At 39.5% G+C, this 22561-nt stretch overlaps 1 protein-coding gene across 2 annotated transcripts in view; it reads left to right on the top strand.

Moving 5' to 3' along the window:
* The first annotated feature begins 806 nt into the window (after window positions 1-806).
* The window catches only part of ube2k (ubiquitin conjugating enzyme E2 K), a 44482-nt gene continuing 22727 nt past the window's right edge, over window positions 807-22561 (top strand). Inside the window, exon 1 of one of the 2 annotated variants that reach the window (XM_008111617.3) lies at window positions 807-1077. Coding sequence is in view for 1 of the 2 variants with exons in the window: in XM_008111618.3 (XP_008109825.1) it covers window positions 865-1077 (213 nt within the window). In the remaining variant the exon portion in view is untranslated. The remainder of the gene's footprint in view (window positions 1078-22561) is intronic. The other variant, XM_008111618.3, reaches the window with a different exon arrangement.

Genomic DNA, 22561 nt, shown 5'->3' with positions numbered 1-22561 from the left:
CAGATAGTGCCATGTTACCAGGTTGTCTTTTGATCTGCAAGATGCTGAAGATGGGGAAAAGCCTATACATAATAAAATAAATAAATAAAACTTTATCTATACCCTGCTCCATCTCCCAAAGGACTCGGGGCGGGTTATACAGTGACAAGCCCAAAACAGTATTCCATCAATAAAAACAGTAACACAATAAAATCATAGTATAATATATATGCCTGTATCTATGTACAATTGTCTGTCATGTCACTGCATACATGGCATTGAATGTTTGCCGTATATATATGTTCTGTGATCTGCCCTGAGTCTCCTTCGGGGTGAGAAGAGCAGAATATAAATACTGTAAAAAAATAAACGTGTGCGCGCTCATTTCTGCAGCCAGGCTGTGGGCCGCAATGGCTTTCCTGAGGGCCTTCCACACTTGACAGGCCCAGGTGCCATTTGTTTCCTAAAGCCCCTTTCAGGTAATCCTCAGGCAGGGTCAGGATTGGGAACACACTCCGGGCAAAAGGGCTGCCAAGATACGGCTCCTTCGCCTCGGCTGGGGCCGTTTTTGGGAGCTCTGTAGGCGTGCCTGAAGTAAAATGGAGGGTGAGGTCTGCTTGTGGCGACGCGGGAACGTGTCATACACACGTCCCCGTGCAATAAGCGCGGTGGCATCACAACAGCCTCGACTCGGCGCCCCTGAGAAGCAGCGGCAGGACCTTCAGGCCTTTCCCTGTCCCTTTCCGAGGGAAACGCCTCCTCCTGCCGTTCCAACCCTCGGCGGAGAAAGGAAGGCGCGCGCGCGCCCTTTTCTGGGCCTCCTCCCTCCTCCCTCGCGCCCTCTGACGGAAAGGAAGGGGCCGGCGCTGGGCTGCCGCAACGCGCATGCTCGCCGCGGGCGCCATTTTGGACGGGCCGGAGACCGACTACCGACCGACCCGCCGCCGGAGCAGCAACGGCAGCGGCGGCGGAGGAGCTGGGCCCGGCTCGGAGGAGGCGACGGGGGCCTGGGTTTGGGCGGGCCCCGCGGTGGAGATGGCCAACATCGCGGTGCAGAGGATCAAGCGGGAGTTCAAGGAGGTGTTGAAGAGCGAGGAGGTCAGGCTGGGCTCCTTGTGGGTCTGTGAGGGAGGCTGTGGCCCTTCGTTTTCCCTTCCTCTTTCTCTGCCCCCCTTGCCTTCCTCTCCTCCTCCTGCCCAGGCCTCTTTGCCTTTCTTCTCACCAACCTGTCTTCCCTCCCTCAGGTGGCATCATAGCCGGGTGGGAGCTGGCAGAGGAGGAGGGCGGGTTGTGGCCCAGCGCCCCAGGCCCCTTCCACACAGCTGAAGAAAAACCCATATCTGCTTTGAACTGGGATGTATGGCAGTGTGGACTCAGATAACCCAGTTCAAAGCAGATATTGTGGGATTTTCTCCCTTGATATTCTGTGTGATATGGCGGTGTGGAAGGGCCCTGGGTAATCTGAATCTACACTACCATATACTCCAGTTCAAAGTCGTTAATGTGGGATTTTATTCAGCTGTGTGGAAGGGGCCTCAGATAACCCAGTTCAAAGCAGATATTGTGAGATTTTCTTCCTTGATATTCTGGGTTAAATGGTTGTGCGGAAAGGCCTCCCATAAATAAGAGGATAGCATAAGCCCCCTGCTGCTTCCATTTCCTCTTGTAACTGTGAGGAGGCCCACATGAGAGAAAGCGTTGTTTATGAGTTTATCATCTCTGGGCCCTTCTACTCAGTCATATAATCTAGAATATCAAGGCAGATAATCCACAATATCTGCTTTGAACTGGGTTATCTGAGGGCTCTTCCACACAGCCCTATATCACAGAATATCAAGGCAGAAAATCCCACATTATCTGAGTGTGGACTCAGATAACCCAGTTCAAAGTAGATATTGTGGGATTTTTTTCCTTTGATATTCTGGGACATTTATTTATTTATTTACATCATTTCTACCCCGCCTTTCTTGCCCGAGGGGACTCAAGGCGGCTTACAATAATAGGCAAACATTCAATGCCTGACACAACACATTCAACAACAGTTCAGAGAAATAAATAACATGACACAGTAAAATACATAATACAAAAGTTAAAAAAAATATAGGGCTGTGTGGAAGATCCCGGAGTCCACGCTCAGATAATGTGGGATTTTCTGCCTTAATATTCTGGGATAGAGAGCTGTGTGGAAGGGTCGTGAGTCCACACTGCCATATAATCCAGTTCAAAGCAGAAAGTGTGGGATTTTATTCAGCTGTGTGGAAGGGGCCCCTACTGCACTTCAAGCCTGGTCGCCAGTTAGGCCTCAGCCTTACCCCCTCCACTGGAAGCACTTTAATAATAATAATAATAATAATAATTTTATTTTTTACCCGCCTCCCCTCATAACTTGAACAAATAAAACACATAAGTACAACAAAAACACTACAAATGTACCTCTATAAAAGTTACATGCCAAAACGGTATCTTTGTAAAATATATACAGTAGAGTCTCACTTATCCAACATAAATGGGCCGGCAGAATGTTGGATAAGCAAATATGTTGGATAGTAAGGAGGCATTAAGGAAAAGCCTATTAAACATCAAGTTAGGTTATGATTTTACAAATTAAGCACCAAAACATCATGTTAGACAACAAATTTGGCAGAAAAAGTAGTTCAATACGCAGTACTGCTATGTAGTAATTACTGTATTTATGAATTTAGCACCAAAATATCACGATATATTGAAAACATTGACTACAATAATGTGTTGGATAATCCAGAACGTTGGATAAGCGAGTGTTGGATAAGTGAGACTACTGTATTTAAAATATACAAGACTGTTTAAACAAAAGGGCACGCATTTAAAAATCATGTTTAAAGATTGTCTAGGTAGGCAGGCCTGGGAATGGCATCACATCCTCCAGTGACTTGGTGAAGGGAGGGAATGCGCCCCGCTTGTCTGTCTCAGGGCCTTTCCACACAGCTGTATAAAATCCACATTGAACTGGATTACAGTAGAGTCTCACTTATCCAGGCCTCGCTTATCCAAGCTTCTGGATTATCCAAGCCATTTTTGTAGTCAATGTTTTCAGTATATAGTGATATTTTGGTGCTAAATTCGTAAATACAGTAATTACAACATAACATTACTGTGTATTGAACTACTTTTTCTGTCAAATTTGTTGTATAACGTGATGTTTTGGTGCTTAATTTGTAAAATCATAACCTAATTTGATGTTCAATAGGCTTTTCCTTAATCCCTCCTTATTATCCAAGATATTCACTCATCCAAGCTTCTGCTGGCCCGTTTAGCTTGGATAAGTGCGACTCTACTGTATATGGTAATGTGGACTCAGATAACTCTGTTCAAAGCAGATGTTGTGGGATTTTCTGCCTTGATATTCTGGGTTATATGAATTTGTGGAAGGGCCCTCAGAAAACGAACATCTGAAGGGACAAGAAGCCATGCCTCCCGGGGATAAGAAGATAGCATAGGCACTTGCTGCTTCCATTTCCTCTTGTAACTGTGGGGAGGCCCACCCAAGAGAAGGTTTATGATTTTATCATTTCAGCTGCACTACAAGCCTGGTTTTAGGCTTCAGCCTTTACTCCTCCACTAGAAGCACTTTGATAATAATAATAATCATCATCATCATTTTATTTCTTACCCGCCTCTCCTCATGGCTCGAATAATTAAAACACACACAGGGTTGTATGTTTTCCGGGCTGTATGGCCATGTTCTAGAAGTATTCTCTCCTGACGTTTGTGACCTCACAACCTCTGAGGATGCTTGCCATAGATGTGGGCGAAACGTCAGGAGAGAATACTTCCAGAACATGGCCATACAGCCCGGAAAACATACAACAAGCCTGTGATCCCGGCCATGAAAGCCTTCGACAACACATAAACACACACACACACACACATGACAAAAACACCAGAAAGACACATAGGAAAATGTACCTCTGTAAAAGTTACATGCCAAAATGTATTTCTGTAAAATACATATTAAAATACACAAGGCAGAGATTAAACAAAAGGATACACACTTAAAATCCATATTTAAAGACTGGAAAGGTAGGCCTACTGGAAAAGAGAAGTCTTTACTGTATTGCCTTTCAAAAGTTGTGTTAAGGTAGGTAGGCCTGCCGGAAGAGATAGGTCTTTAATGCCTTTGACATCCTCTCCAGCGATAATAACAATAATCATCATTTTATTTCTTACTCGCCTCCCCTCTGTAAAATACATATTTAAAATACACAAGACAGAGATTAAACAAAAGGACACACATTTAAAATTCATGTTTAAAGACTGGGTAGGTAGGCCTGCCGGAAGAGAGAGATCTTTACTTTTCTGCCTGTCTGCCATTTCTGCTGAAAATGGCATCACATCCTCTCCAGTAACTTGGTGAAGGGAGAGAAGGCATTCCTTGACTGTCTTAGGACCCTTCCACATAACTGTATTAAATCCACATTGAACTGGATTATATAGCTGCCCATCCAGACATGCTCTATATCCCAGGATCTGATCCCAGGTTTTCTGTTTATCTCAGATTATCTGACAGTGGGGACTCCTATAATCCAGTTTAAAGTAGAAAACTTGGGATCAGATCCTGGGATATAGGATCTGTCTGGAAGGGCCCTCAGATATTCCAGTTCAAAGCAATTATTGTGGATTATTTGACTTGATATTCTGGGGTCCCTTCCACACAGCTGAATAAAATTCCACATTGTCTGCTTTGAACTGGAATATATGGCAGTGTGGACTCAGATAACCCAGTTCAAAGCAGATTTTGTGTGATTTTCTGCCTTGATATTCTGGGTTATATGGCTGTGTCGAAGGGCCCATTATGGGCCCATCCATTTTCTGCTCTGCAACTGCCTTCTCTTTCTTTTTAACCCTCTGAATCCCTCCTTCAACCTTCTTTCTCATTCCCATTTCTTTTGCAGAAGTCTGAGTGCTCTGAGGCCCCTTCCACACAGCTGTATAAAATCCACATTGAACTGGATTATATGGTACTGTGGGTTCAGATAACTCAGTTCAAAGCAGATATTGTGGATTATCTGCCTTGATATTCTGGGTTATGTGGCTGTTTAAAAGGGCCCCCAGAGGCCAGTCCTTTCAGCTTTGCAACCAGTATCAAATAATACCCCATAGGGCAGGCATGTCCAAAATTCAGCCCAAGGGCCAATTGCACCCATATTCAAATTTCCACCTGAGCCCGTTAAAAAATCAGCAATATGTGTCTCACCAGCACTTTTGACCACAGTATAAAATACACATGTACAAAGCTATTTTATATTTTACCAGAAGATTATCAAAACCACAGTTTTGAATATGCATGAAGTCTTTTTAATCCATGTATCATTTGTCCTTTTGTTTTTCAATTGACAATCAAACCAGGTCTCATAAAACCGACCAAATTAATATTGAAATCAAATTCAGTCTGGTAGCTCCTTTTCCATTTCATATTTTTGATCTGATTCTAAAATTAAAATAATGAAAAAACTTGGCTTTTTTTAAATATCCAATTCAAAATCAAATAACATTTAAAAAAATAATGGTTGATTGAAAAACAAGAACAAATGATACGTTTAATTTTTCAAACAGGCTTTTTCTCTTCATTTTATATGGTCTTCAAATATGAAAGGCAAACTGAATTTTGTAAAAACTTGTTTAGGATTTGTGTTCTGTGTGAAGAAATGAAAATTTGCAAAATTTCATAAAGTAGTTCATTTGCATTTAATGTTAATGGTTCAAAGAATGTCAGGCTGAATTGGTTGGCTCCCACACATTTTCATCTTACCAAATCTGGCCCTTTCCCCAGTAAGTTTGGACACCCCTGCCATAGGGTATTCGTTTTCCCCTCCTCCCACTGTCACCCATTTTCCTCTGGGTCTTTTGCTCAGATGAAAGCTCTCCCATCTTTATAAATGTTTAAATTAAAAATATTTCTATCAGCAATGGGATCTGTATTGGTGAAAAAGGAATGGGGTTTCCTTAGGAATTGTTCCCAATATTGATAGAAATTGTGGAAATTCTTCTGTCATTTCTACTGAAAGCAGGGAAGAACATTGAAAAATATGAAACTGTTGAACGTTTAGGTGGAACTGTTAAAAAGGTGGGAGGAACCATTCCAAATGTGTGAATAGGATGGCAAAAGGGAAACAGCCCCTACTTTGAATAGACTTCATCTTCTTATTGGTAACTAACACAGGAAGTTTGGGACATAATTGTAATTTGAGTAACCTTTTGCTGGTTTAAAATCCTCATCAAGGCATGTTTTTAGATTGCATTTAGGTGTTTCACATGTGCACAGAAGGGACTATTTGAAGCAAGTTAAGTAGCTCATGTGAAACAGTTTGACTGTTTTAAGAAGGATGTCTTGTGGGGATTGTTTCTTTACTTTTATAAAGCCAGGGTTTTAATTCTTAAGGATTTACGTAACTTGTTATGTAAAATAATACTGGAAGAAAGGCAGACAAGGTCAAGTATAAGTTCTTTCACTTATGAGTGAGAGGGAGCAAGTAAATACATATGGCAGAAGTAGTAATGTGCTATTTAAAACCAATTTCTAGGGGAAGACTAGTTGCTTCAGTTACATACTGTGATGACATACATGCATAAAGATTACTTATTTTCTCATGTTGTTTTATATTATGCTATTGTTACCAACATGAGAAATGATTGGTGAGAGAAATCCCCACTGATTTTCATTTTGATAGCAGATCTGTGTATTACAAGAGGCTTATACAGTCAAAAATTTGGAAGTCATTTGCTTGTCGTGTACTTGGACAACAGAGGCATTTGCATGCTTGCTTACAACATTTAAGCATAATTTATAGTTAAAGTATTAATGGGTCACCTTATAATGTCTGCAGCATAGATGTGTGAGGATATGTATGCTTAACTCATGTGGGTGTGCATGACACAGGCACATTCTCAAGTCTCACTACATCATTTCTTAGGTTCCTTTGCATGATTCACACCCTGACTGACTTTCAAGCCACACTTCACAGATCTATGTTTTTTTCTTTTTTACATGATCATCTCTAAGCCAAAAAATCATGTATAAAGTGGTTCAGGTTGCTATGTAATTTCTTCGTGATTGAGGGGGCATGTTTCATGCCTGCCATGCTGTGGATGCAATATAACAAATTTTAGGACATATTTCCTTTTTTCCAGAATTTCCCTGAGGCAGTTGAAAAGTGTATACTGAAACTTTTCTGTATTGCTTTTATTTATAACATTTGGACCAAATAAATCGACCCATATACTTGAGTATAAGCAGTAATTCTTGAATCCCAGTTGATAAATGCCCCCAAACATTGTTGTAAAAAGGTAATGAACAGGTCCTAGTCTTATCTAAAGTTAAAGGTTTTTCCTTAATCAGCACTTGTCAATTCCTGTTGTTTCAAAGATCTTTATCAGCCATTCTTCTTGCATTGGAAAACCTGCTTCCTTCCACCATTGAGCATCTACAGCAGGGGTCCCCAAACTTTTTAAACAGGGGGCCAGTTCACGATCCTTTGGACCGTTGGAGGGCCGGACTATATTTGGCCACTGAGCAATAATAATAATAATAATAATAATAATAATAATAATAATAATAATAATAAAGAGGGTTGGAAGAGACCCCTTGAGCCATTGAGTCCAACCCCCTTCTGCCTTTGCGCACCAAAAGCACAAGCAAAGCACCCCTGACAGATGGCCACCCAGCCTCAATGTTAATAATAAAAATAATAATAATAATAATAATAATAAAAAAAAAGAGGGTTGGAAGAGACCCCTTGGGCCATTGAGTCCAATCCCCTTCTGCCTTTGTGCACCAAAAGCACAAGCAAAGCACCCCTGGCAGATGGCCACCCAGCCTCAATGTTGCTAATAATAATAATAATAATAATAATAATAATGGTTGTAAGAGAAGAAGAGACCCCTTGGGTCATTTAGTCCAACCCCCTTCTGCCCTTGTGCCATGGGGGCCGGATAAACAGCTTCGATGGGCCGCATCCAGCCCCCAGGCCTTAGTTTGGGGACCCCTGATCTACAGTTCTTGTGGCAGTTATCATATATTGCAACATTTTCTCAAATTTTATTTTTAGCTGATTGTCCAGCATTCCTCACAAATATAACTCCGTTCTCATTGTAAGTTTAACCTTAATAATAAATTCCAGCATCAAATGTATTTCAGTTCAATATTTCCAGGCCTTTCTGTAAGAACACACATGATGAAATGGCCTAACATTGTGGTAACATCTCCAATGTTTGTTAGAGCTGCCTTTATACGTCTTAGAAAGCCTCTGGTGTGAAATGCCATTTGTACATCAGAAGTAAATTTCAAACTTTTCATCCACACCTTATCCATTATTTCAATTGAGTTTGGTTACCTAGATTTGGTGCTCGTTTGACCATACAATGTTTTCCCTATTGCATATTTTCTCAGCAATTTATACATTTTAGCAACCAAATAGTAATCACCTGTGCATAGTAAATTTTCAACTAATTGTTTCAAATCCATTTTTTTTGTCCATCTTAAATCCTTCACTAAAATGTCTGTAGGTAAACCATTGTATGGAATAACACCGCCACCTTTAATTCTGCTCTCAGCTTTAACTTGTATTGATCATTATCTAATATTAACAAATCCTTATAGGTCAACCAGTTTCCTTTTGCAGAAATTTCTCTTTAGAACAACACTTCATAGGGTAAGCATAGTAAAGCCAACTTTGAATGTTGTCTATTCTTGTATCTGTTCCCAACTTGCAATCGTAATCTATATATATAAAAGAGTGATGGCATCACGGCAATTCACAAAACAACAAAAGTACAGGCCCCCCAACCTCAAAATTTGACAACACAACCCATCATCCACGCCTCAAGGTTGATACAACAAAAAGAAAAGAAAAATAAAGTCCTAATTAGAGGGAGAGCAATAATTTTTTTTATCCAATTGCTGCCAGTTTAGAGGGCTAATCTCTGCCCACTTGGTTGCCTAGCAACCAAGGTACAGCCAGGTTTCAGTTAGGGGACAGGCAGATTTAGGCCTCACTTAGACTTCTTCCACAGATTATCTAATTTGCACTGGATTATATGGCAGTGTAGACTCAAGGCCCTTCCACACAGCTATATAACCCATTTATAATCTTATATTATCTGCTTTGCACTGGATTATCTTGACTCCACACTACAATATAATCCACTTCAGTGTGCATTTTATACAGCTGTGAAGAAGGAGCCTCATATAATCCAGTTCTGAGCAGATAAAATAAGATTAGAAATATACAGTAGAGTCTCACTTATCCAACGTAAACAGGCTGGTAGGATAAGTGAATATGTTGGATAATAAGAAGGGATTCAGGAAAAGCCAATTAAACATCAAATTAGGTAATCGTTATACAAATTAAGCACCAAAACATCATATTATACAACAAATTTGACAGAAAAAGTAGTTCCATGCGCAGTAATGCTATGTAGTATTTACAGTAGAGTCTCACTTATCCAACACTCGCTTATCCAACGTTCTGGATTATCCAACGCATTTTTGTAGTCAATGCTTTCAATATATCGTGATATTTTGGTGCTAAATTCATAAATACAGTAATTACTATATAGCATTACTGTGTACTGAACTACTTTTTCTGACAAATTTGTTGTCTAACATGATGTTTTGGTGCTTCATTTGTAAAATCATAACTTAATTTGATGTTTAATAGGGTTATCCTTAATTCCTCATTATCCAACATATTTGCTTATCCAACGTTCTGCCGGCCCGTTTATGTTGGATAAGTGAGACTCTACTGTACTGTATTTACAAATTTACCACTAAAATATCACAATGAATTTAAAACACTGACTACAAAAACATTGATTATGAAAAGGCAGACTGCGTTGGATAATCCAGAACATTGTATAAGCGAATGTTGGATAAGTGAGATTCTTCTTTAATATGAAATAATTACTGGGATAGAATAATGCAGAACAATATAATCTCTAAAACCAGGACAGTAAATAAACAGGGGAATTCCACACAGGAAACAATCAGGGCCAGCTAACACCTCCCAACAAAGTATTCCCATCATCAAAGTCTGGAAAATCCTCTGTTTTCTCAGGGCCACAGACAGTAGAAGCACATAAAATATCGCAAACAACACCACTCTGAAAACAAGGGAATTCCAGACAGGAAACAATCAGGGCCAGCTAACACCTCCCAACAAAAAATTCACTCAGGGAGGAAACAGCCAGGCTTTAAAGCTGCAAGGCCATTACATCCTAATCATTTTTCCTAATTGCAGCATTCATACTTGCCTCCAACAAACAAACAAAACCAATCAGAAATATTGTATATTCACAACCTTTAGGAAATAATATCCCCTGATGGCACAGCGTGTTAAAGTGCTGAGCTGCTGAACTTCTGGACCGAAAGGCCACAGGTTTGAATTGGGGGAGCGGAGAGAGCCCCCACTGTTAGCCCCAGCTTCTGCCAACCCAGAAGTTCGAAAACATGCAAATGTGAGTGCATCAATAGGTACTGCTCCGGCGGGAAGGTAACGCCACTCCATGTAGTCATCCCACATGACCTTGGAGGAGTCTACGGACAACGCCGGCTCTTCGGCTTAGAAATGGAGATGAGCACCAACCTCCAGAGTAAGACACGACTGGACTTAATCTCTGGGGAAAACCTTTACCCTTGACCTTAACTACCACCAATTCCTCAATACTTTATTTCCCATACCACCAGACTTCGCCACAGCAACGCGTGGCCGGGCACAGCTAGTCTCCTTATAAAGTGATTGTTTATTTAAAAAACAATAAATTTAATATCACACTTAATACTTAAATTACAAAAATAGACAAACAATATATATACTCCTCCAAAACAAAACAAAGACAGTAAATGATACATCACTGCTATCCCCATTGCCCTTTAAAATTGACTTTCGACAGTTCTCTGACTGCAGAATGCTAGAATTATAGAGTCATAAAGTTGGAAGATACCACATGGGCCATTTAGTCCAACCCCCTGCCATGCAGAAAAAGCACAAAGTACTCCTGATAGATGGCAATCCAGCTTCTGATTAAAAGCCTCTAAGGAAGAAGCTTCCACCACACTCCGAGGAAGAGAGTTCTACTGCTGAACAGCTCTTACAGTCAGGAAGTTCTTCCTAATATTCAGGTGGAATCTCCTTTCCTGTCATTTGAACTCATTACTCCAAATCCTAGTTTCTAGGGCAGCAGAAAACAAACCTGCTCCCTCTTTCTTATGACATCCTTTCACATATTTATACATGGCTATCATGTCTCTTCTCAACCTTCTCTTCTGCAGGCTAAACATCCCCAGCTCTTTAAGATTCTCATCATAGGGCATGATCTCCAGTCCTTTGATCATTTCAGATGCCCTCCTCTGGACACCTTTCAGCTTGTCAATATCTCTTTTAAACAGTTGTGCCCAGAATTAGACACAGTATTCCAGGTGAGGTCTAACCAAAGCCTAATAGAGAAGCACCATGACTTCCCTCTACTCCTTTTGATGCAGCCCAAAATCCCATTGGCTTTTTCATATGTTGCATTACACTGTTGATTCATGTTCAACTTGTTGTCTATGAAGACTTCAAGATCTTTTTCACAGGGACTGTTGTCGAGCCAGGCTTCACCCATTCTATATCTTTGCATTTCATTTTTTCTGCCTAAGTGTAGTATCCTGCATTTGCCCTTTTTGAAATTCATTTTGTTACATACAGTATTCCTCCTCTACATCTATTATATTTACTGTCTTTCCTTATACAGTAGAGTCTTGCTTATCCAACATAAACGGGCCAGCAGAATGTTGGATAAGCGAAAATATTGGATAATAAGAAGGGATTAAGGAAGAGTCTATTAAATGTCAAATTACTTTATGATTTTACAAATTAATCACCAAAACATCATTTTGCAGCAAATCAATGGAAAAACTAGTTCACTACACGGTAACGATATGTAGTACTTACTGTATTTATGAATTTTGAACCAAAACATCGCAATGTATTGAAAACATTGACTACAAAAACATCGACTACTAAAAGGCAGACTACGTTGGATAATACAGAACATTGGATAAGCGAAGGTTGGATAAGCAAGACTCTACTGTAATAAAAGATTTCTCTATATATCAAAACTTATGTTTGCAATGTTTCTTTTTTCTTTGGGTGCATCTAAACTGAATTATTAATGCAGTTTGACACTACTTTAACTGCCATGGCTCGATGCTTTGGATTCCTAGGAATTGTAATTGTAATCACCAATGTTCTTTGGCAGAGAAAGTTGCCGACCAGGATTCCATAGACTGGCAGTTAAAGTGGTGTCACATTGCATTAATTAGACAGTATAAGTGCACTCTTTCTTTACATAGACTGTAAAAGGTTGCTGATTTTTATGGAGTTATCTTTAAAAGATTTATCAATCTATTTCATGTAGCAAAATCCATGAATTTTTCCATCCATTTTACAAGATTCGGAATTTTAATATTTTTTCCAGTATTTTGCATACCCAAATCTTGAAGCTGTCGTCATATAGCATGTTAAAATGCTGTACTCTCTTTCAATCTTATTTTCTAAACTAAAATATTTCAGAGAAACAACTCAGGTCTGTTATTTCTGTTTTCAAAACCTACATTGATTGTTAGACAAAATGTTCTTGTTTTTTTTCAGGTTCACCACAAGTGATAGAAGGACACAGTATATTATAATTCTAGTCTTTGATAATTTGCTCTTTCATGTATTTTAGCTAATTTATCAGGGTCATGTAGCACCTGTGCATCATTTTGCAAAAAATTCTTTAAGATCATAACAAGCAAATTTTAAGCAATTGGTTCATATCTCTTCCAATTGTTTGAATATTATAGTCTATGCTTTTTACCCATTTCACCATATATTCTTTTATTTGTCTTTTTTCAGTGCCGAATTTCAATAGTTGTTTATACATATTTGTTACAGAATTGTAGAGTTGGAAGAGACCACAAGGGCCATCCAGTCCAATCCCCAACCATACAGGAAAATATAGTCAAAGCAGTTCCACCCAGCCTCTGCTTAAAAACCTCCAGAGAAGGAGACTCTACCACATTCTGAGGCAGCATATTCCACTCTTGAACAGTTCTGGCTGTCAGGAAGGTCTTCCTAATGTTTAGGTGGATTCTCTTTTCTTGCTATTTGAATCTGTTGCTTTGTGTCCTAGTCTTCAAAGCAGCAGAAAACAAGCTTGCCCCCTCTTCAATGTGAAATTCTTTCAGATATTTAGACATGGATATCATGTCCCCTCTTAACCTTCTCTTCTCCAAACTTAACATATCTAATTCCCTAAGCCACTCCTCATAGTGCTTTGACAATTTTGGTCATCCTTCTGTGGACAAGTTCCAGTTCATCAAAATCCTTCCTGAATTCTGGTGCCCAGGACTGGATTATATTCCAGATGAGGTTTGACGAAAGCAGAATAGAGTGGGACTATTATTTTTCTCAATAAAGACATTATACTCCTACTGATGCAGCCTAGAATTGCATTGGCTTTTTAAAGATGCTTTATCAGACTATTGATTCATATTGAGCTTGTGGTCTCCTAGATCTCTTTCATAAGTACTGTTTTCAAGCCAGATGTCACCATAACTATATCTGCATTTCATTTTTTCTGCTAAAGTGTAGTACCACATATTTTTCCATGTTGAAATTCGTTTTGTGAGTTTTGTCCCAGCTCTCTAATCTGTTAGACATGCCCCAATCCATCATCCAAGTCATTGATAAAGCTGCTGAATAGCCCTGGGCCTAAGACAGAACCCTGTGGCAGCCCACTAGTGGCGACCCACTAGTTACTTCTCCCCAGGATGAAGAGGAGCTATCTAATGGATATCATCAGTGCATAGGGCCCTTCCACACAGCCATATAACCCAGAAAATCAAGGCAGAGAATCCTACAATATCTGCTTTGAATTGGGTTATTGGAGTCAACATTGCCATATATTCCAGTTCAAAGCAGAAATTGTGGTATTATATTCAGCTGTGTGGAAGAGACCATATTTGCTTTTAAATTCTGTTTTGTCTCTTTCAAAATTGGTATATTGGTATTGAGCATACTTCTGTCGCCTAAATGTTTGTTAGCAATTGTATTTGCTACCCTTCTTTCTCTAAGTGTTGCAATCTTTTAATTTTCCACAATCCTTGGTCTTCTTCGTTAAAAATCTTTAAAACTTTAAAAATCAAATTTTTCCCACTTCTATAGACTTCCTAGTTCCCTTCTGTTAGACGCCTCACATGAGGATCGCAATCTAGGAATTTTAGTACCAAATTTTTACTTTTTTTTTTCTATATTTTTATTAATGTTCTCCTTTATAATGTGATTTTTAAAGTCAGCATTTACCTTTGCTTTTTCATACCCAAATTTCTCACCCAAATTTCAATTCATGATCATCTAGCTCTAACAACATTATATTTGGTAAAGTAATCCATTCTTTCAACTATATCAGGCATGAAGACTCAGTATAATTTCAGGTCTGGTGATCCAAACCCTCCTCTTTCCCTCACATCTGTCAACAGTTTTGATTTAATTTGTGGCTTTTTGCTGAACAATAAAAACTTTGTCAGTTCTCTCTGCCTAATTGCAAAAGAGTTGTTAGGAAAAAAATTAGTATAGTTTGGAATAGATAAATTAATTTCAGCAACATGTTCATTTTAATTGCTGATATTGCGCCCATCAAGGGCTCCATCTACTCTGACCATTTAATGAAGTTTCAAGCTGGTATCTGCAGATTATTACATAGAAATCCTGGAACCAATTTGAGGTTCAGATGGTGATTACACAAACTACAGAGCACTGGTGCACATTGAAGGTTTTGTTTCACACACTTTTGTGGGAGTTTATTGTCTGATCACTACATTTTGAATCTGGGTTCACACTGAACTAAATGGTTAGTGTAGATGGGGCCAAGGACAGGATCAAATTAAAATATTTAGTTAAATATTTTTAATGTTTTCCCAAACTTTTAAATAATTATTTTCATATAACTTGATTTTTAAAGTGAAGTTTGAAATTATCCTTTCCACTCTCTGAAATGCTTTTTTAAAGAATTCCTATTTTAGCCAGAATTTTTGTTTTATGAGTGTTTACTTTGAAGCCTGCAAATTTTCCATATTCTCTTATCTTTTGCACCACATGTTCCAATACATTTAGTGTTTCTTCAGGTATAATTACAATGTTGACTGCAAATACTTTTGATTTGAATTTGAATTCTTCCTTTCTAATTTTCACTATTCTTATCATTTGTTCCATCCTTACTTCTGTGTTCAGGATTTCTAATATCAAAATAAATAATAATGGAGAAAGGGCAGTGTTTTCTAGTTCCTTTCTCAGTTGGAATAAGTCCATTGTGTTTCCATTGTTTATTAACTTTACATTTTGTGAAAAATAGAGGACTTAAATCCAGTTAAGAAAATTCCTTTCAAAATTAGTTTCTTTCATTATTTTTAAACAGGAATGTCCAGTTTAGATTGTTGAAGATCTTCTCAGCATCTAAGAATATTGAAACACCTTTAATTTCATTACTATAATTTAAGTATTCTAACATATCTATAACCATTCTAATATTATTCCTGATATGTTTCTTTGGGTCCTCATGTACAGTGGGGGGGGGGAGGGGGAGTATTTAGTCAGATACCAATTGTACAAGTTCTCCCACTTAAAAAGATGAGATAGGCCTGTAATTGACATCATAGGTAGACCTCAACTATGAGAGACAACATGAGAAAACACATCCAAAAAATCACACTGTCTGATTTTTCACGAATTTATTTGCAAATTATGGTGGAAAATAAGTATTTGGTCCATAACAAAAGTTCATCTCTATACTTTGTTATATACACTTTATTGGCAATGACAAAGGTCAAACGTTATCTTTAAGTCCTCACAAGGTTGGCACACACTGTTGTTGGTATGTTGGTCCATTCCTCCATGCAGATCTTCTCAAGAGCAGTGATGTTTTGGGGCTGTCTGTGGGCAACACGGACTTTCAACTCCTTCCAAATCCTTTCTATAGGGTTGAGATCTGGAGACTGGCTAGGCCACTCCAGGACCTTGAAATGCTTCTTATGAAGCCACTCCTTCGTTGCCCTGGCGGTGTGCTTGGGATCATTGTCATGCGGAAAGACCCAGCCACGTTTCATCTTCAGTGCCCCTGCTGATGGAAGGAGGTTTGCACTCAAAATTTCACGATACATGGCCCTATTCATTCTTTCATGTATACGGATCAGTCACCCTGCAGAGAAACAGCCCCAAAGCATGATGTTGCCACTCCCATGCTTCACAGTAGGTATACTGTTCTTTGGATGCAACTCAGCATTCTTTCTCCTCCAAACATGACAAGTTGTGTTTCTGCCAAACCGTTCTACTTTGGTTTCATCTGACCATATGACATTCTCCCAGTACTCTTCTGGATCATCCAAATGCTCTCTAGCAAACTCCAGTCAGGCCCGGATATGTACTGACTTAAGCAGGGGGACACATCTGGCACTGCAGGATCTGAGTCCCTGGCGGCGTAGTGTGTTACTGATGGTATCCTTTGTTACGTTGGTCCCAGCTGTCTGCAGGTCATTCACTAAGTCCCCCCGTGTGGTTCTGGGATTTTTGTTCACTGTTCTTGTGATCATTTTGACCCCATGGGGTGAGATCTTGTGTGGAGCCCTAGATCGAGGGAGATTATCAGTGGTCTTGTATCTTTTCCATTTTCCAATTATTGTTCCCGGAGCCCCGGTGGTGAAGTGCGTTAAAGCACTGAGCTGGAGACCGAAAGGTCCCAGGTTCAAACCCCAGGAGCGGCGTGAGCGGCCGCTGTTAGCTCCAGCTCCTGCCAACCTAGCAGTTCGAAAACATGCCAATGTGTGTAGATCAATAGGTACCGCTCCGGCGGGAAGGTAACGGCGCCCCATGCAGTCATGCCGGCCAAATGACCTTGGAGGTGTCTATGGACAATACTGGCACTTCGGCTTAGAAATGGAGATGATCACCAACCCCCAGAGTCAGACATGACTGGACTTAACGTCAGGGGAAACCTTTACCTTTACCTTTAATTATTGTTCCCACAGTTGATTTCTTCACACCAAGCTGCTTGCTTATTGCAGATTCAGTCTTCCCAGGCTGGTGCAGGGCTACAATTTTGTTTCTGGTGTCCTTCAACAGCTCTTTGGTCTTCACCATAGTGGAGTTTGGAGTGTGACTGCTTGAGGTTATGGACAGGTGTCTTTTATACTGATAACAAGTTCAAATAGGTGCCATTACTACAGGTAAGAGTGGACAGAGGAGCCTCTTGAAGAAGTAGTTACAGGTCTGTGAGACCCAGAAGTCTTCTGCTTGTTTGTAGGTGACCAAATACTTATTTTCCACCATAATTTGCAAATAAATTTATGAAAAATCAGATGATGTGATTTTCTGAATGTCTTTTCTTATGTTGTCTCTTATAGTTAAGCTCTACCTAAGATGACAATTACAGGCCTCTCTCATCTTTTTAAGTGGGAGAACTTGTACAATTGGTATCTGACTAAATACTTTTCACCACTGTATATGCTCTTGGGAGCACATCTTTAATCTATTTACTAGTATTGAGCCTGCACATTTTGCTTATCATAAGTTCTCAATCTTCTTTTGGTAATATTGACTTTTTTCCAACTCTCTGGAATCTGATGGTTTTGGATAATGTTCACAATTTTGTAAGTTTTCATTAATCCATGAAAGTTGTTAAAATACGTTGATAAGCTATCTTGTTGCTTCCATGCTTTTCTCAGTTGAGATATCTTCATTTAATTTCTCTCTTAGCTTTGGAATTTCATGTTCCTGGATATACTGAAATTTATAAAGTGATTGTTAAAACTTGAACCTGTTTTTTCTCATGGCAAAAAAGGCAGGTACCCCAAATTTCAAATCACAGTCCCCTAGTTGCAATCGTCTTCCATCCATGTCTTGAAAATTTTTACTTTATTTATTTATTTATATCCCGTTTGTCTCCCATGGGTGGGATTCAGAGTGGCAGCAATGGTTAAAACAACAGATATTACATGACACAGAAGCGAAAATGAAACAGATAAACAAATAACATATTACATAACCATATACGATAAGCTTAATAAATACAACATATTCCACTAAAATTCACCAGGAAATAATCATATGTATACATTTTTAGATTGGGCAAACCCATGTCCCCTTTTCTTACCATCTTGCAGTGTCTTGAATCTGACCCTGGATGTTTTCCCTTGGCAAATGAAACTTGACTTGCTGTTGTTTAAATGAAATGTCATTTATTTATTATTTATTATTACAATATTTATATCCCTCCCTTCTCACCCAACAGGGTACTCAGGGCAGCTTACAATAAAAATAAAAATAACAATAAAAATTTAGTATGATTACTAAATATTGAACTACATCTTTGGCAAAAAATTCTTCTTAATTACAAAGATCCCATCCATAAGCAACAATTTCAGCCCATTCCACTTTATCTGATGTGTGTTGAACATATCTCTATTTCTGCAAGAATTCTTTTGCTTTGTATTTAATCTTAATCTATTGTGATTAAATCTGAGAGAAACTCCCTCCATTTTCTCATATTTAAATGGGACATCTTTTGCCTTCAGCTTTTGTGTCAAGGAAGTATAAGCCTTTTTTTCTTGAAATTTCTAGGAGGTAAATCTTTACATAAAATCAGCTATTGATCAGCAATTGTTTAGGTGATGTTTTTATAGAACCAAACTTTGATAATTTACCACTACATCTCTGGACAAATTTCTCTGTCTAGCCCAGTGATTCCCAAAGTGGGCACTACCTCCCCCCTGGTGGGCGCTGGAGCGATCCGGGAGGTGGTGATGGCACCTATTAGGACACGGGGGTGGGGCCAGAGGAAGGGCAGGGCCTCTTCCCAAGTGCCGGAGACAGGGCTGAGGCGCCTGTTAGGACACACAGGGGGCGGAGCTAGAGGAGTAGGCGTGGCCTTTTCCCAAGAGCCCAAGACAGGGCTGAGAATCTATACCTCTCCTGAGGTGCTTGTTGGGACATAGAGGGCGGAGCTAGGGAAGGGGGCGGGGCCTCCTTCCAAGAGCCCAAGACAGGGCTGAACCTCTATACCGCTCCTGAGAGGCTTTTAGGACCAAAGGGCGGGGCTAGGGGTGGGGGCGGGGCCTCTTCCCAAGAGTGTGAAACAGGGCTGAGCCTCTGTATACCTCCCCTGAGGTGCTTGTTAGAACATGGGGGCGGGGTATAGAAGTTCAGCCCCATCAGGCACTTGGAAGAGGTTGCGCCCCCTTCTCTAGCCCCGCCTCCTGTGTCCTGGCAGGCGCCACAGGACAGGGATAGAAGCTGTCTTAGAGCTTGTAACTCCGCTCATCCCAGTCCTGGACAATGTGGAAATGACTATTAGGGGCCGGGGCACACTGCTTACAGGGCGTATTTGATGGGGTTTTGATTTTGCAGCAGAATTCTTATTTCTACAGTGCCTCAAAGCCTGAGGTTCAGTGACAAAAGTTCAACCTGCAGAATCATAATTCATGAACAGGATGTTAGTCATTATTTGGTAATTTAAGAGAGCATCCCAAACCCCATCCTGTACAGATCTATTCAGAAGTGTGGGAATGTATCGTAGCAGGTGCTTCTGAAATTACACAAAATAAATGTTTTTTTGTTTTTGTTTACCTGTTCATATAGAGGAGGCATGTAGCTTTTTTAGTCATTTCAAAATCTGGACTCCAGAAACTACTTTACTCAGAAGTAATAAACAAAACAACAAAAACCAAGGATGGTGTGAAGACAGTGAAAGCCAAGAATCTCAAGATTAAGAGTGGTGTGCCAAGAGTGAGTTGGCTGAGAATCTGTGGATTGGCAGTCTCCAGAGATTCTGACATAATGTAGTAATACTCAGGAGAGATGTGAAGTGCTTCGGAAAGCCTTGGAAAGCCCAGAAAACACTAGAAAAACAAAGTCTGCATTCAGATAGCCTAGCAAGGATGTGTATTCGCTTTAGCCATTGTAACCTGACTTATGTGCCAACATTCTCTTAATTTAACAACATTAACTATAAGACAGCACCTGTGTAAATGTATAAAGGTCCAGAGGGTAATAGTTTGCTGTGTAAAAATATCTCATTGTAGATTAAAGATGAAAGAGCATAAATAAATAAATAATACACAGTCTGAGCTTTTAAAATAGTCTCATGAGGAAATGGAGACATCTTTATAAAAGTGAAGAAAAGGGAAGTATTGCAAGCTGAGGCGACAATTCCAGTGTTCTTCTGGATTTAATGCAATCCCCCTGCCTTTTACAAAAACATGCTTAGAGATTAGGCAAGAAGTATCTAGACTTGTAATTCTTGTTTGAAGTCTTCTGGAGTACTGCTGCCTTGGGTAACGGAACAAAATTATCAATGTACATGCAGATTCAGAGCAGCAGCCAAGAACATATACAATACAGTTCTTTGCTGGACCACAATTAATTCATACATGTTGATATTGTATTTAGATGGGAGGATTAATTTATTAAAACCTACTTCTATTATTACCTCAAGGAAAACCTGTGGCACAGTGAAATCTGTTTACAGAAGGTAATTTATTTTCCATTTTCTGTGGAAATGCAATAGGAAGTAAATTCTGTATTGCAAGGCCGCTGCATTTTGTAGATAAAGATAGTAGTACAGGGCTGTCCCCAAGTTATGACCAATATAAGTTCTGTAGGTTTGTTCTTAAGTTGAATTCATATGTAAGTTGGAACAGGTATATTTTTAAGTGTAACTCCAGCCAAATATATATATAGTTTTAGTTTTGGATAGCATAGAGAAAGGTTAACACTCAGTGGTGTTTCTTTTGCTGTCTTGTTTCCCGTCAGAAGATTTTACCTTACTTTCTGTCCTTGTGATAATTAGGTTTTGAAAAATATGGCCTGTTGTGGGAACAAGGATTGGTAAGAATGATCGGTAAGAAATTCAGGAGTGAATTTCTCTTCCTAAGGATAGATTTCTTTCACTTCCTGTTGTCTCACCTCCATTCTTAACTATGAGTTGTTTGTAAGTCAGATGTTTGTAACTCAGAGATTGACTTTATATTTGGGAAACACCAGTGATCATTAGGGATGGTGATCAGGTGAAATATTTACAAGTTTAAAAAGCAGTATACTCTATTGTTCCTCTAGAAAGGGGAGTCATGAACTTCTCAAATTCATAAATTTGCCAATGGGTTGCATTGCTGTTGCTTATACGGTAGGTATGAGCTAGGATAGGAAGGTAGGCCAGATAAATGTGTCTTGAAAAAACAGCTTTCTTTGCCAAGTATAAATGTACCCTTTCCATAGCTTGGATCTTTTCATGCTTCCCAGTTGCACATTCCAGGAAGAAGTGATGTTGTAGCAGTTCACACACCTGCAGACTAATGAAACATTTTATTAAAACTATGTTCTATTTAGTTCTAATGGAATTCCTTTTATATAAATAAGAAGTGGCATACAACCTTAATTGAAGAGTACAGCAAGAAAGGGAAATAACTATAGATGTTATTCCTGTTGCACTCATGATAGGAACCACTAGCCATCACTTCCATCAGCAGGATGAAGCGGGAAAGTAAGCCCTTTACCCACTGGAAAGGAAGAGGACATTTTAGTTTATGCCTTTTGTGGATAATATCCAACTGATGTTATTAGCGGAATCTGAAAATGCTGGTCTGCCAGCAATTGTGCACTTATGTACTGCTGACCAAGATGGTTTGCGCCCAGAGCAACTTCTCAGCTGTTACTGCAAAGAACTGTTTTCCCTCAGAATGCCTTATTAACTATTCTGCCTAGAATTGTTCATAATTAGCCCTCCTGAAGACTTGTGATCAGATCTAGAGAGTTACTACTTCAAATAGAAGCCACCCCTTACCTTTGTGAAAGTAAAGTCTAGCAGAAGCTTCTTCATAGTCTCTTTGACCCACACAAATGGGCTCTCTGCACTTGCACAGTGAGCTTTTCTGTGGTACTTCTGCCCATCTTTTGGAATCTCATAGCCTGGTTCCCTCTTAAACCCCTAGTTCTTTTCTATCCACTGTACTGAAGGAACTGTGTGGACTATTTTCTCTCTGCTTTTTGATTTTTGGACTGTTCTATGTCTTGTCTTCTGGTGTTTTGTGATTTGCCATGGAATTTGAATTTCTGACTTGATTTTGCACAATTCTCCTAGTCACCCCTTTAGACTGATTTGGCGTCTGGCTATCAGCTGGACTAGGTCCTTTCTTAACTACGTCTTTGACCCACTGATTTCTTTAGATTTCCGTAATATGGCTTCATCCAGCTCCTTTAAGAAGTGCACCAAGGGTGGAGTTAAAATTCCAAAGTTGAATTGATGTTTTTTGTTGTTTGTTGTGTCTTTGTGAAAGACACAATGTGGGGTCATGTATACATTGCAGGGCTTTCACACACGTGCACATATGAACTCAGATTTCAGACTGGAAGCTGTCCTTTACAAGTAGGTTTTTAAGCTTCCAAACCTTAGTTCTGCTTCTAGGCCCATTCCGCTTCAATTGGTCTTGGCTCCAACTGTCTCTGGTTCTTCAGTCCAGCTAAAAAGAAAAAGAAAACTG

This window comes from Anolis carolinensis, chromosome 5 (assembly GCF_035594765.1).
Source record: "Anolis carolinensis isolate JA03-04 chromosome 5, rAnoCar3.1.pri, whole genome shotgun sequence".
Classification (NCBI taxonomy): Eukaryota; Metazoa; Chordata; class Lepidosauria; order Squamata; family Dactyloidae; genus Anolis; species Anolis carolinensis.
Note: the sequence above shows the minus strand (reverse complement) of the source record. Positions and strands in the feature narration are given on the sequence as shown.